This window comes from Microcaecilia unicolor, chromosome 14 (assembly GCF_901765095.1).
Source record: "Microcaecilia unicolor chromosome 14, aMicUni1.1, whole genome shotgun sequence".
Lineage (NCBI taxonomy): Eukaryota > Metazoa > Chordata > Amphibia > Gymnophiona > Siphonopidae > Microcaecilia > Microcaecilia unicolor.
Genome location: NC_044044.1, coordinates 37612404 through 37627319, shown reverse-complemented (window position 1 = coordinate 37627319; position 14916 = coordinate 37612404). Strand labels below are relative to the sequence as shown.

The following is a 14916-nucleotide window of genomic DNA, read 5'->3' as shown; positions in this document are numbered from 1 at the left end:
CAAGACTGATATTCAAAAAGTCGAAATATGATAGAGCAACTGCACTACTCATAATGCTACATTGGCTCCTATCAAGGCCAGACTATTTTTCAAAACAAGCACGATCATCTTCAAAATACTGTTTAGTATGTCACTGGACTACATACTAGACATGATCAAACTAGCACCAAGAAATTCAAACCCAGGAACCAGAGGTTATCTACAACTTCACCTGTCCTACTGCAAAAATGTCCTATACAAGTCCACCTACATGGCAGGATTTAGCTACCTGGTGGAACTCAATTCCCATAGTCATAAGAAGCATCATGAACTACCTCCAATTCAGAAAAGACCTAATGACCTACCTCTTCAGGAAATTCTATGAGTAAAATATGCACTAATTATTCTGGAACAACAATACACAACACAACCTCTAACTGTAACGCATCTTTTCATTTAAGAAATGAACTAAGACATATCTTCTCAAGAAATCCACTGACTATTCCATATGCACTAATAGTTATCTTGCCAACCACTGTAAAACACAGCATCATACAACCTTGTAAATGTAATTGAATCAATGTAATCTCTTAACAACTGTAAGACACATTGAACAGAAACTTGGTTTCGGATAATTGCGGGATACAAGTACAAATAAATAAATAAAATAAATATTTAGAAATGATTTGGAAATGGAAACAATGAGTGAGGTGATCACATTTGCAGATGCAACAAATCTATTCAAAGATGTTAACTTGCAGATGGATTGTGAGAAATTTCGGGAGGACCTTGAGTAGAGAGATTGTGGTAAACCGTGTTAGTCACTTTGAAAGGTAATCAATTGAAATAAAATGAAACAGAGGAAAATAAGATGATGCTAACAATATATTTTTTGATTTGCTTTTGAAGGTAACCCTTCTTCGTCAGATCAGAAATAAGCAAATGTTGATAAATGACAGTATATATGTGAAACATCAAAGCATTTCAGTGACAGTCTAACAGGATGAGGGTAGGGTGGGATGGGTGGATGAGAGACAGGGAGATGCATGGAGATAAGAGGGTGGCAATTTTATGGTTTGTAATGGGCTACAAAAGCCAGATCTTTGTTGAGTCCTGTCTGGTGGATGTCAAAATGGAAATGGAATACTTAAGCTCTGGAACTTAACTGCTGTGGTAACAGCGGTTAGCGTATTTGGGTTTAAAAAGAAAAAGTTTGAACAAGTTCCTGGAGGAAAACGTCCATAGTCCATTACTGAGATGGACATGGGGGAAGCCACTGTTTGCTCTGGGATTGGTATGGCTTGTTCTTCTGATCTTCCAGCCCATGAGCTAATGTAGGAGCTCCCAGCAGCTGAGTAACTTCTCTGTCACCCCCAGTGCATGTCCTTGGGAGCTCCTGTAGGATGGTACAGGGCAGTGATGGTGAACCTTTCAAAGACCGAGTGCCCAAACAGCAACCCAAAATCTACTCATTATGGGTGGGGTCAGCACATATGACTCCACCCCTATGATAGCCACACCCCCTTACACCAGCCATGGTGCATATAAACAGACATGATTTTCTTTCATTTCCTTAATCTTCATCTCTCAAGCTGCAAAGGTTTAAAATACAAACTTACACATGCAGCAAACTTCACCTACTTGAGTGCCAAGCTATGGAACGCACTGCTGCAAAACCTAAGAGGGATGTACGAATTAACAAACTTTCGAACATCACTGAAGACCCATCTTTTTAAAAAGGCTTACCACACAGAATAACAATTACAAATGTATACATCTCCCACATCTTTACTCAGATCTATTATTATCAGGGGCGTATCTGGACTCGGGCGGTAGGGGGGGCCAGAGCCAGAGGGAGGGGGCACATTTTAGCCCCCCCTCCCCGGTGCCACCGATCCCCCCCCCCCCGCCATTTCTGGACTCCCCCCTCGCCACCAATGACACCCTCCCACGCTGCTGTCACTTACCTTTGCTGGCAGGGGACCGCAACCCCCCGCCAGCCGAGGTCCTCTCTTCCATGCAGGCTGCGCCGCTGCAAGTTTCAACGCTTCCTGTTCTTCTGAGTCTGACGTCCTGCACTTTGTACGTGCAGGACGTCAGACTCAGAAGAACAGGAAGCGTTGAAACTTGCATTCTGCACGGAAGAGAGGACTTCGGTTGGTGGGGGCTTGGGGTCCCCCGCCAGCAAAGATCGGCGACGGGTTGGTGGCGGGCGGAAGGGAGGGGGAGGTGGAGAGGGTCTGTGGTAGGGGGGGTCCAGGGCGAAATCTGCGGGGGCCCAGACCCCTGTGGCCCTACGCAGATACGCCCCTGATTCTTATAATATCGGCTTGCTTTAAACTCTAATAGGCTATTCAACATCTCTATGCAACAATAAGTGATTAGGTTCTAAGATGGATTTATTGTAAGCCACATTGAGCCTGCAAAGAGGTGGGATACAAATGCAATAAATAAAGAAATCATTTCTGTAATCTGTTACAAGCCAGCGAGATGCAAATGAAAATAAAATGCTTTTTTTCTACCTTTGTTGTCTGGTGACTTTGTTTTTCTATCCATATTGGTCCCTTAACTCCATTTCCAGGGCTTCCTTTCCATTTCTTTCTTTCCTTTCCTCCTTCATTTTCTTGCCCAGCTTTTGCCTATTTTCTCCATCCAGGTGTAGTTTTTTCCTCCTCTGTCCTCTCCCCTCCATCCCACCATGTGCAGTCACCCTCCTCTCCCCCTTCCCTTGCCTTCCCTCCAGGCTCCCTACTCTCCCCCCCACCAACATCAGGTCACGAGGCCTCAACACCAGGTGGGCCGGCTCGAGGCGCCGCCTTCAGCCTTGTCGTCCGTCTGTCACGCTCTGGTCCCGCCCTTTCCCGTTTCCGCAAGGGCGGGACCAGAGCGTGACAGACGGATGACGAGGCTGAAGGCGGCGCCTCGAGCCAGCACGCGCTTTTCACTGCAGCTGTCGCCTTCACCCCGCGCGGCTGTGACTTTTACATTTCCAGGGAGGGGGGGGGGAAAGAGGGGGCGACGTCATCTTCATGGTCACTTTTGCCTGAATTTCTTGGCAAAGGTCAACTCCGCTCTGGGCAGCATTCGTTTGCGCTCTTGCAATTGCGGGGGGGGGGGGGGGGGGTTGGCCGTCACCGGTCCACGTTCTACCCACTGACCCCGGCCGAGGTTGCAAAGGACCTGCCCGTCTGCTCTTTCCCACTTCCCAGCCCAGATCTCGTTCCCCCGAGAAGCTGACGGGGCGGGACGCAGCCAGGACGCACTGGGATCCCCCCTCCCTCCCTCCCTCGTGTCCCGGCCGGCGCAGGTACTCACCATGGCGGCTGCTTGTGCTGCAGGAAGGGGCGAGTTCCTGCTCAGGTAGAAGGAAGGAGGCAACGGCGGCGCCTCCTCCTCGCCCCCTACCGGCCACCTGCGGCCACGACAGCCACCGCTGCTGCTCTTTAAAAACCCATGAGCTTAGCAATAGAAATAAAACCCATGACGAACAGCACAGCTCCAGTCCAAGTGCTGACACGGGGGAAGAGGGCACAGCTGCACCGCGCTCAGGCTTTCAGGCCCCTGATTTCCTTTGATCCACTGCCCCTGGCTTCTCAATCAAATAACCCCCACAGCACTGCTGCACAGGCACATATGTGCACTTTTCTCCAAAATGACAGAAACGTTGTAGGTGGAGATGTGAACTAATGCAGGGTAACAGCTGCACTGGGGCAAGGCAGAAAGATCAACTAAATCCATACCTTTGTTTCTTTAAAGTGCACAAACCTGGCAGCAGACACATAGCACTACCAGTACTAGGGGAATGCTCTGTCCCCTACCTTGGACTATAGGGCTCTGCCACCCCAAAGGGTTGCTATCTCTTAAAAAGGGAAAGTAAAACTAGAAAATGACCCCCTGCTCTCACCCTCCCCTCTTAAGAAGGGGCTAAAGAGCTTGGAACTCTCCAGCTTGGAGAAAAGACACCCCAGGGGGGATATGAGACACTTTTTAACAAATCCACTCCACAAAACAAACAGGGAAAAGTGTTTCTTCATAGAACACGCAACGTGTGCAAGGTGGAGCAGAAGGGCTACATTTGGGGCATTTAACTTAGAAGCATTTTAAAAAATGGGTTGAACTGGAAAGTCTAGAAACCATTGTGTAATGACTAAGAAGGAATGGGGTCTTTGGCACCTTCCCTTGGGCTACGTCCAGACTCTGCATCTCTCCTTTCTTGCACAGGGATCTTCTCAGCCATACAATGGTTTGAACAGAACCTATGAAACCACCTGTGTCTGCAGCAGCTTCACCTGCGCCCTTAGCTCTCTTGAAGCCTGAGGCGAACAGTGCGGGAAGGTGCAGGAGCTGTCACGTGTTCAAGCTGACCCAAGACAGCATGACCAACTCAAACTTCCAGTACTACATGGCTCAAGCTTAGAGAGAGCCAGAGGCGCAGCAGCAGAGCCTGAGTGGTGCAGTTTTAATGCAGCTGAAGTCTCTCAGGTGAGGGGGGGTAGGAGAAATACACGAGAGCCTGGGGGTACAACCCACTGTTACATTTTGCCACTATTCAACAAAACATGCAGTAAAAATAAGATAGTATGTGTTTTGGGCCTCTGAATATTACAATATATAAATTGTACCCCCCTCCCCAAAGGAAAAAAGATTGTCTGAGCCTGGTCAACGCTCTCTCCCATCTAACAAGTTAGGCCATGCCTCGGTTAGACCAAATTCCTGTCTCCAAGACTGCTCAATCTGAGTCATGCAGAAGCAGGGCCAGTGTTAGACAGGCTGGGGCTCATGACAGATATTTGCAATGGTACCCTTCAGTTCTGAGTAGGCTTGGGACCCCTTCTGACATGGGGGCCCAGGACAGAAGACCCATTTACACATCCCCAATTGCAGCCCTGTGAGGAAGTTGCTAGAAGAAAGATTGGAAATATAAATCCAGTACTTGCAGGGGTGAACAGTGGCCTTCCAAACTCCGATTGGGCGACATTTGCTTATGGACTTTTTAGGACTTTGCCCAAACGCCTTTTAAACCTTACCCCTCGGCAAGCAATGTGACAGCTCAATGATTTTGTGTGGGTGGGTGGGGGGGAATACACTCAGATGTGTGTTGAATTACCCACCTTTCACACACAGCATTTTCCTAATCTCAACAGCAATCCCTATTTAACTATTTCTCCCTCCCCCCCCACCACCACACAATATTTTATAAATTTCTATCATATCCCATCTCAGTCATCTTTTCTACAAGCTGAAGAGCTTATCCTCTAGTCACAAGGGGCAAAAGAATAGCCATACTGGGTCCTTCTAGTCCGGTATCCTGCTTCCAACAATGGCCAATGCCAGTCACAAGTACCTGGCAGGATCCCCAACAGTATCCAGATTCCAGGCTACCAATCCCAGACATAAGCAGTGTCATTCCTCAGCTCTATCTTAATAGCATATTATGGACTTCAGCTCCAGGAATTTCTCCAAACCTTTTACATTAATGAGTTGCAGAGCTTAACTGAGATGTGACAACATGTAACTTCATGGTGTGTTCCCTAATTTTTCTACTTTCTGAAACAGTGAATAATTAATTTGGTGTTCCATCCTTTTGTCACCCCTCTCTGAACCTTTTCCTAGGTCCACTGTATCTTTGAGATGGGGCCAACCAGAACTGCAGCTGGGATCCATACAGAGGTGGAAGGATAGCCTCACTTTTGTTCTCTGCTGTAGACTGAGCTGCTGCGGATTTCAAAAGTATCACCCACAGATCTCTGCCCTGGATAGTGGCTCTGAATTCTGCACAAGTTGGACTTATTTTCCTCCTTTGAATATTTGTGTTACTCATTTCTACCTCTTCCAGATCATGAATGAACATGTTAAACACTAGCATCCCAGCAGCAATCATGCAGCCATAAGTGCCTCGACACGTAGGATCCCATACATACTTAAGAAGGCTTTCTGTTTCAGTGTAGGGTTGCTACGAAATTTGAGGCCAGCTGCAGCCCCCTGTGACCTCAGAGTGTTCTGAGGAGTACCACCACCCTACCCATTTCGGACCTAAAAGAGCCAGTCCTCTTGCGATAATCTCACAATTAACACCCCCCCCCCCCCCCCCAAACACACACACAAAGTCCATTCTGAAGGCTGGTGGTAGCAGTAGATTCATCATAGTTTAATACAAAGAAACAGGAAATTCATTACTCTTACAAGTACAGCCCCTGCCTCCAGCAGAAACAGATGTGATCCTCTGCGTAGCCTCACTGCAGACGGTGGCATTACTTGTACAATAACGGCACTTTCTTTCTCTCGCTTCTGGAAAAGGCACCGTCCATGCTGCGTGGATGCAGGAGGGAGGGAGGGGGGGGTAATAATACATGAAGGAGTCTGTCCTATACAAGTGATGAAGGTGGGGAGGGGTAAGGCCTGAAAACACGGTGACAGGAGGCAGAACACGAGCAGCAATCCAGAGAGGTCCCCAAAGGAAATGGAGAACAAAAAACTACCCCACACGCTTAACCCTCTATGAATGGTACAAGACACTGCCTCCGAGAAACAGTCAAGTTCAGATTCTTTCACCACCCCCCACATTCCAGAGCTTGGGGGTAAAAACTCCACAGCTGCAGCTATGCACATGATGGGGGTGGGTGGGTAGCAGAACAGTAGTGAGGACGTGTGAGACACTGAACACTCCGCACACATCAGGAGGGGCACCAGATCTGGACAGATTGGGAGGGGTAGTGGAGGAGTGTGATAGAGCAGTGCAATCAGCGAGACAAACATGGAACCTGGACCCTGCTTTCACAACCAGTGTACAGAGACAGGCAGGCAATATAACAAGCTTGCAGCCCTGCCCCCCTCCCCCACCAGTGACTGAAAAGCATGATTGGTTAGGTCCCTGGGGCACATTCGAAAGCCCAACACTGCATAATACTGAAAAGGAGAAAATGGGCCTGCTCCTCACTCCGTTTCAAAGTCCAGCTGGCCCCAGGTCCTGCAGACAACCTCTAAGCACATGATCCTTTTCGATATACGACACTCTCACATGATCCCATTGGTCAGGTACTGAAAACCATCATACAGTTTGGTTGTGATGGAGCGCATGCTACCGTCCACCATCTGTTCCACCAGCAGCTGCAACTGCTCCTCAGTCATGTTCATATGGAAGCGCTCCTTCAGATTGCGGATCGTACTCGAGCCGTGGAAACAGGGCAGCTGGGAACCTGTAGCAAGGAAGCAGAGGCAAAGTCAGGCAGTCTGACACCCTCCCCCCAATATCACAAGAGCACTGCAGCCTGACCCCCTACCCCCCTAATCTCCTAAACAGGAACCCGAGAGCACTGCAGTCTGACCCCAAGACCTATGGCCCTAGCTGCCGTTCCTCTCTAACCTGAGATGTGCCCGTCCTTAAACTGTTCTGTACAAGACCATTTACTTCTAGCAGCGCTGCGTACGTCTAGTAGTGCTATATAGAAATAAGTAGTAGTAGTAGAAAGCAACCTCTGCCTCTCCCCATCGGACCTAAGCTTCCTGATTGTAGGCCACCCTATTCCATCATTTGCAGCAGTCAGCATGTCAGGGTCCTGCGGCAGGCTATGCTACCTTGTTGCATGATCTCCACAATCTGAACCACTTTATCCATGTGCTTGCGAGCAGCGATCAGTCCCTGCAGCATCAGCATCTTGTAATAATTGAACATATCGCCTTGGGGGCCTCCCATTACCTAGCAAACAAGAGACAGGAGAGGATGGAATCAGAGCTCATTGCGGACCAAGGAAAGAAGCTGAGGGGGCAGGAGAAAAGACACTCCAAATTTATTTATTTAGATTTTGCTCAGACCTTTTTCAGTAGTAGCTCAAGGTGAGTTACATTCAGGTACTCTGGATATTTCTCTGTCCCAGGAGGGCTCACAATCTAAGTTGGTACCTGAGGCAATGGAGGGTTAAGTGACTTGTCCAAGATCACAAGGAGCAGCAGTGGGATTTGAACCGGCCACCTCTGGTGCTCTAACCACTAGGCCACTCCTCCACTCCAAAGCCAAACCATTCCTCCCAAAACACCCAAGCACACCATACACATTCTAAGCTAACAGACAGCCCCCTTTCCCCCCCAGCCACAGGGAAGGTCCCCTCCCCCACCCTCTATCAGTCACAGGAGACCCCCCTCCTCCCCACCCCAACTCCCAGCAGACCCTATCTCCGGTCATAGGCCCCTCCCACTCCTATGAACAGCAGACTGTGTCCCCAATGACAGGCAGAGCCCCTCCCCCACCTCAAATATCAGCGTACCATATCCCCAGTCACAACAGCCCCCCCTCCCCGTCCCCACAACTTACATCCACAAACTCTGAGGTGAGTTTGAATGCCGATGTCTCAAAGCCAAGGTTCCTGGGAGAACTGGAGAGAATGAATCCAAAGTCTATGTGGATGATGTGACCCTCCGCATCCAGCAGGATATTGCCATTATGCCTGTCACCGAAAGACACAGTGTGAGCTCCTGTCATCCAGCTCGCCTCAGGGACCCATCAATCATCCCAACCTCTCCTTCTGCCTCACGCTCACCTGTCCTTGACCTGCAGCAGATAACACACCAGACAGTATCCTGCACAGCTCTGAACAAAGTTGCGCTGGGCGGACAGGAAAGCCTCAGTAGTGTAGTTGCCGTGTTCCTGCAGGAAGTAGTCCAGTAGCGAGAGCTGCGATTGCTTTTTCACTTGGTGAATGGACACAGCATTGACAACAGGCTCAATCATACCACTGTCAGCAGAAATGACCAGGATTTTGTAAGGTCGGATCCACAGGGGAACCCGCTCCTGCTCCCAGATGACCTGAAACCCAAGAAAGGCGGTAACACACTCGAGAAACACAGTCCTTGTCTAAATCTTCCCCATTCCCAAGCCCGGCTGAAGAATCACATCAGGAGACTGCTTGTGTATGTGGCATTTCACTGCTGTCATGCAAAGTACAGACACGGAGGGCACTGTATGCTCTCTCAATGGACTAGAGGTTGGGCTGTGGTGATAATGCACCTTAATGTTTACATCCAGTTACAAATTACCTATGAAACACGAGTCAAACTTCTGTGGCACACCTACACCCCCCTGAGGGAAGCGGTTCTCAAGAAAGAAAGGACCCCCCCATCCCTAGAACAGGCTGCTTCAAAAACCACAGGCAGGAGGCGGCAGAATGCCTTCCATGCCCAGTCTCAGCATCTTCACCCACCATATGCTTCTGCTTCTGGATCCATTGTACCCCTGGCTTCATTTAGGCTTTGCTAGTAACTGAATGCAGTGCAGCTCTATCATAACAGAGACGAGCTTCTGAATTTACTATAGTGGCTTAAAAAGGGTTGTTTTTTTTTTGGGGGGGTGGGGGGGAGTCTAAGAGATGACACAGCATTGGGTGGGGGGAGGCTTATGCAATGAGCCTCTGAATAACTGAATGCTGCAGCTCTATTCTTGCTCAGCATTTTCCTGGCTATTCCCTTTCACGATGCTTCCTTTTCTCTTACCTGCAGCTGCTTCAGAACCTGGAACGCCAGCAGCTCCTGCCGCAGGTCATCCCCACACTTCACTATGACGGAAAGCAGGCGCCAGTTAGGAAAGTGACCGTAGGGGGAGCCTTCTCGGATTCGCCTGTGGGGAAAGACACAGAGACTGAAGGACAGCTACGATCAACCACACTCATGCACCAAATACCTCTTCCAAAACACTGTGCTTACACCAGCCTGGAGCACTGCATGAATGCCGAGATGACAAGTGGCTTAGTTCAAACAGGGAAAATCACCTCCCACCCAGCATGTGTGACTGAGCTGTGGGCCACCGTGCAACAGATCTCCCCCCCATCCTCCAAGTTGCAGCACCTCCTTGCACTCGGGTGGATATATTGACAGAACTGGTGTTCAGTATTCCTGACTGACAGGTTCCAGTCAGGCAAGCCCAACAAACACTGAACAGTTTCGTCACAAATGAGGGATATGTATACAAAACAAAGCCACCCGCTCCTGGCCAGGACTGACAAAAGCAATCCAACGGTTGGGACTTGCAAGCTGTGTCCTAAAACCACACACCTCACTTTCTCCTGCCAGGGTTCCTTCAGGGCAACAGCAGATGGGTCCTCGGGGTCCCTCCGAAAGGTGGTTGGAGTATGTGCCAACTGTTCCGATAGCCGCCGCCTGCACAGAAACAAACTGACATAGAAAGAGATCCAGGGAGGCTGCACCTCACACACTAGTGAAGTGACAAAGGCAGCAAAACCAAACAGCCAAAGCACAGAGGCACAAGTAAATATGGAATATGGATTGCTCAGAAACCATCCAAGCAGAAAGAGTCTTACTTGAAACATTTCTTTCCTTTAATCTAGCCAGACCAATCCAGAACACCAGGGTGTTGTGTCAGCTGACCAGCGAATGGAGCCAGAAATAGAAAATTGCTGTGTGATTTGCCACTTAAAGATATTGTGAAGTCACAAAATGTTCACTATTTCAAATGAGAAAGCAATGGAGATGATGTACACATTGCTGGTGCAGCTCTCTAGACCTTAAGAAACAATTATCAGCAAGGAAGCCCTGCATTTCACACTCAGTTCTCCAAATGTGACAGTACCTATAGTATTTCACTGACACAGAGCTGTGCTGGATAAGGAATGAAGTGAGGCAGAGCAAACCAAAAATAGAACAAGTGACCTGTGAAACATTAAGAATGGAAAGAGGCTGAACTATATTGTTACTAGGGAGGGTTTCTTGACTGGTCTATTTGGACTAAAGGAAATAAATTATCAGGGAAGACAATTTCTCCTTCCTCAGCGTCCATATCAGACCAGTCCAGAAATGTGGGATGTAGCAAAGCAGTTCCCCATTAGGGTGGGAGTTAAAGACTATTGTCGAATAAGGCCTAACCTAAGGGTAAAAGGCTTGGAGTAGAACAAAGATTCAAGTTAGCTGAGAAGCTATTAAAAATGCAGAGACAAAATCAATGATACCAAATATAGAGGGTGTCCTTACAACATGCCTCAGTAGCAGAGACAATGAGAAGGAAAAACAGCTTAGCATACAGTCCCCACAGAGAGAATGAAAAGAAGAAAAGTGTACTTCTTTTCATAACTGTGAAATAGACCAAAGCAGAATGACTGAAATAACAGACAAGCTACCAACAGGGTGGGACCAGGCTGCTGGCATCGGCATTTAAAAAGGAGGTAGAGCAGCTTTTAAACTAGAAACGGGGGGAAGGTCGACAGTCGCTCAAAAGCGCATGGTTCGGGATAAGGTATCTTTCAAAGATATCACCAAAACAGGGAAGATAGGGTATCCTGACAGTGGGGTTGCAAAAGAGACCGTAGTAGATCAGGTGTCCTTAAAAAAAATAAAAATCAGACAAAAGATTGCAAATGAATACTGTCAAGTACTAAACATGATGTAAATAGGAACAACAAACAAACTTTGAAATGTCTATATGTGAATGCCAGACGCCTAAGAAATAAGATGGGAGAGTTAGAATATATTGCACTAAATGAAAAATTAGATATAATAGGCATCTCTGAGACCTGGTGGAAGGAGGTTAACCAGTGGGACACTGTCATACCGGGGTACAAATTATATCGTAGTGATAGAGTGGATCGGATTGGTGGAGGGGTAGCACTGTATATTAACAAAAGCCTTGAATCAAATAGACTGAAAATTCTGCAGGAAACAAAACACTTCGTGGAATCACTGTGGATTGAAATTCCATGTGTAAAGGGGAAAAGGATAGTGATAGGAGTGTACTACCGTCCGCCTGGCCAGGATGAACAGATGGATGTAGAAATGTTAAAGGAAATTAGGGACGCAAACATACTGGGCAACACGATGGGTGATTTCAATTACCCCGATATTGACTGGGTAAATGTAACATTGGGGCATGCTAGAGAGGTAAACTTCCTTGATGAAATCAAAGACTGCTTTATGAGCAGCTGGTACAGGAACCGACAAGAGAAGGAAAAATTCTAGATCTAGTCCTTAGTGGAGTGCATGATCTGCTGCGGGAGGTAATGGTGCTGGGGCCGCTTGATAACAATGATCATAATATGATCGGATTTGATATTAGCTTTGAAGTATACATAGGAAATCAAATACGTTAGCGTTTAACTTTAAAAAAAGGAGACTATGATAAAATGAGAAGAATGGTGAAAAAATAAGCTTAGAGGAGCGACTGCAAGGGTCAAAAATTTACATCAGGCGTGGATGCTGTTCAAAAACATCACCCTGGAAGCCCAGGCCAAACATATTCCGTGTATTAAAAAAGGAGGACGGAAGACCAAACGACAGCCGGCGTGGTTAAAAAGTGAGGTGAAGGAAGCTATTAGAGCTAAAAGAAAATCCTTCAGAAAATGGAAGAAGGAACCAACTGAAAATAATAAGAAACAGCATAAGGAATGTCAAGTCAAATGCAAAGCGCTGATAAGGAAGGCTAAGAGGGACTTCGAAAAAAAGATTGCGTTGGAGGCAAAAACACATAGTAAAATTTTTTTTTAGGTATATTAAAAGCAGGAAGCCGGCAAAAGAATCGGTTGGACCGCTAGATGACTGAGGAGTAAAAGGGGCGAATAGGGAAGACAAAGCCGTAGCGGAGAGATTAAATGAATTCTTTGCTTCAGTCTTCACCGAGGAAGATTTGGGTGGGAAGTGCCTTACTAGGGAACCAGGAGGAGGGAGAGGGAAGGAAACCGAACACCTCCAAATATTACCTGGAAACATCTCCAACTGTTGTCTTCCAGGTCTTCTGCTCAAAAAAATGAGAGGAAAGAGGCTTAACCAGCCCAGAGACTGTATGGTGAGCCACTGTCATCTGCTGGAGACAGAAAAATACTGAACATTTTATGCCCGCATGATACCCTTAAAGGCAAATTACACAGAACTATTTTCTTTTTCTGTCTTCATCCGCTGGTCATCAAACACCACCCACATGTTCTGGACTGGTCTGGAATGAACGTTAAGAAAAGATATGTTTCTAATGCTGGGCCTCGGCCTGTACTGTCTTGCATACAGACACTAATACTCTCCCATAAGAGCAGGACAGAAACCATCAGACTTCTGCCCTTAAGGTCCTGGTTTCAGACTATTGCTCATTTTTTCCATGTCTTGAAAATGTTAACCACAGAGGGAAGATGAGTGCTCTCACCGTATATCGCCTGCTGCAATGAAGATGGGCTCTCTGCCCTCTTGGCTGGTGATGCTGTCTACAGAAAACTGCGAGATGTTATCACAGCTGTTGGTGTGAATCTCCGGGAGCTGCAAAAAAGAGACAGACACAAGTTGCAGTCTCCTCCCAATCCCACTGGTGTTTGCCTCATGCTCTATTGATATTTCCCTGTAAATCCTGCCTCAGCCCTCCCTCACTGTTCCCTTCCTTACCTCCACCTCGATGTCATCCACAGACCAGGCCTCATCATCATTGTCATAGTTAGGAACTGTAGTGAAACTGCTTGCTCGCTGCTCATGAGTGATTCCACACTCTGGTAGGTTCTCCACTGACCTCGTGCTCCGGATCTGGCTCTCTGGAATCCGAGCTGGGACCACGGATGACTCAAAATTTTCACATTCAAGTACTTCAACGTATACCAAATATGGAGCCTGAGAGGAGATCACAAGACGACATCAGATGTGACAGAGTGGTGACTTCTCTATCTCCCCCCCCCCCCCCCCCCAGTCAAGTATTCCATTTCTACCCCACATGCCTGAGCCCTTACTGGTAAACAAGCTAGCACAAGATCCCCTGCTCAGTGCATCTAAACATAAGAGGTGCCCTACTGAGTTAGACCAAGGGTCCATCTAGTTTCCAACAGTGGTAAATCCAGATCACAAGTACCTGGTACAGTCCCAAAAAGTAGCAACACCCCCAGATAATACCCACTGCTCCACAAGCTGAGAACATAGGTCACAACTCAGGCAAGAGTGATCCCCACTGACTGCCCCTCTACAATGTGCCATTCTGAGGAATAACATTTAGCCCCTTTAATACAGAGTCTAGCCAGTGAAGAGTCTTTACGAAAATTTATCCCACGTGGGGTATCCGACTCACCTTGTCCTTAGAGTTGAGCACCACAGCTTGGGTGTGTGGCACCCGGACCACATGGTGGTCGAAGCCGGCCGTGGGAAGCCAGACGCGAGCTGGAAGCTTGTGGTTCAGCAGAGAGAGCTCAGAGATGAGCCGCTGTGTCTTCTGCTCTTTGGTTGGCAGGGTGGCTAGTCTCTTCCCGATGGCCATGAGAGATTTGATGAACTCCCTCTCAGGGGCAAGCCTGACTGGCTGCAAGGTGTAAAAGGGAGCAAGCGGGTTAACACTGCAGGTCACATATCTGCCTAGTGATGTTTTATCACAACCTTAAGACTCTCTCTCCATCTCACTTGGTTACTCTCTCACCTCACTCTCAGCAGTGTCTCCCCCTTCCCTTTCTGCAAGAAAACTCAGGGGACACTGTCCTGCAGTGCATGATCTAGAAGGGGCTCTCCTGCCACAAACATGCCATGACACACAATTTACAGTTTGTTCATTTTATAACTGAGAAGATGGCACTCAGAAGTCTGGTTCCTACTGATGGACCAGACTTGAGGATCTCACTATGGGCTTTTCCCACCCTCAGATCCAAACTGCAGCGTCAGGTGTGCCAGTGGTGAAAACAGATCACCTTCTGTACAGCATGAACAGGCCCTGGTGTAGAGGTGCTGCCCACCATGGACACACAACAGTGAATGGTCTGTGCAGGGCAAATCCTGTGGAGTTGAAAATTCACCACTCCCGAGAAGGGACACTAAGTAAAGACAATGGTAATTTTGAGGAAGTGTGGCCAAGTCTCCTCCCTCCAGTAGGACAGCCTCTCCCCATGCTCTCTGTGCTAACCATTTCGGACTCCTGGTGTAACTGCAACAGATAATGTGCATCAGAAACAAACAGTCAAAAACGGCTCAGACGCTTTTCGAAAGCTGCCGTTT

General features: G+C 47.8%; 2 protein-coding genes across 3 annotated transcripts in view; both read right to left on the bottom strand.

The window, feature by feature from the left end:
• LOC115457659 (unconventional myosin-Ie-like) overlaps positions 1-3424 on the bottom strand; it is a 44520-nt gene extending 41096 nt beyond the window's left edge. Inside the window, 1 exon segment of the mRNA XM_030187186.1 lies at positions 3295-3424. Coding sequence (XP_030043046.1) covers positions 3295-3297 — 3 coding nt within the window. The 5' untranslated portion in view covers positions 3298-3424.
• A 2691-nt stretch (positions 3425-6115) lies between these two features.
• PI4KB (phosphatidylinositol 4-kinase beta) overlaps positions 6116-14916 on the bottom strand; it is a 30275-nt gene continuing 21474 nt past the window's right edge. For both annotated transcript variants that reach the window (XM_030187374.1, XM_030187375.1), the window contains 9 exons: positions 14006-14233; positions 13339-13557; positions 13106-13215; positions 10021-10125; positions 9463-9586; positions 8514-8779; positions 8288-8420; positions 7555-7675; positions 6116-7175 (listed from right to left, as the gene is read on the bottom strand). In XM_030187374.1, coding sequence (XP_030043234.1) covers positions 6994-7175; positions 7555-7675; positions 8288-8420; positions 8514-8779; positions 9463-9586; positions 10021-10125; positions 13106-13215; positions 13339-13557; positions 14006-14233 — 1488 coding nt within the window. In that variant the 3' untranslated portion in view covers positions 6116-6993. The remainder of the gene's footprint in view (positions 7176-7554; positions 7676-8287; positions 8421-8513; positions 8780-9462; positions 9587-10020; positions 10126-13105; positions 13216-13338; positions 13558-14005; positions 14234-14916) is intronic.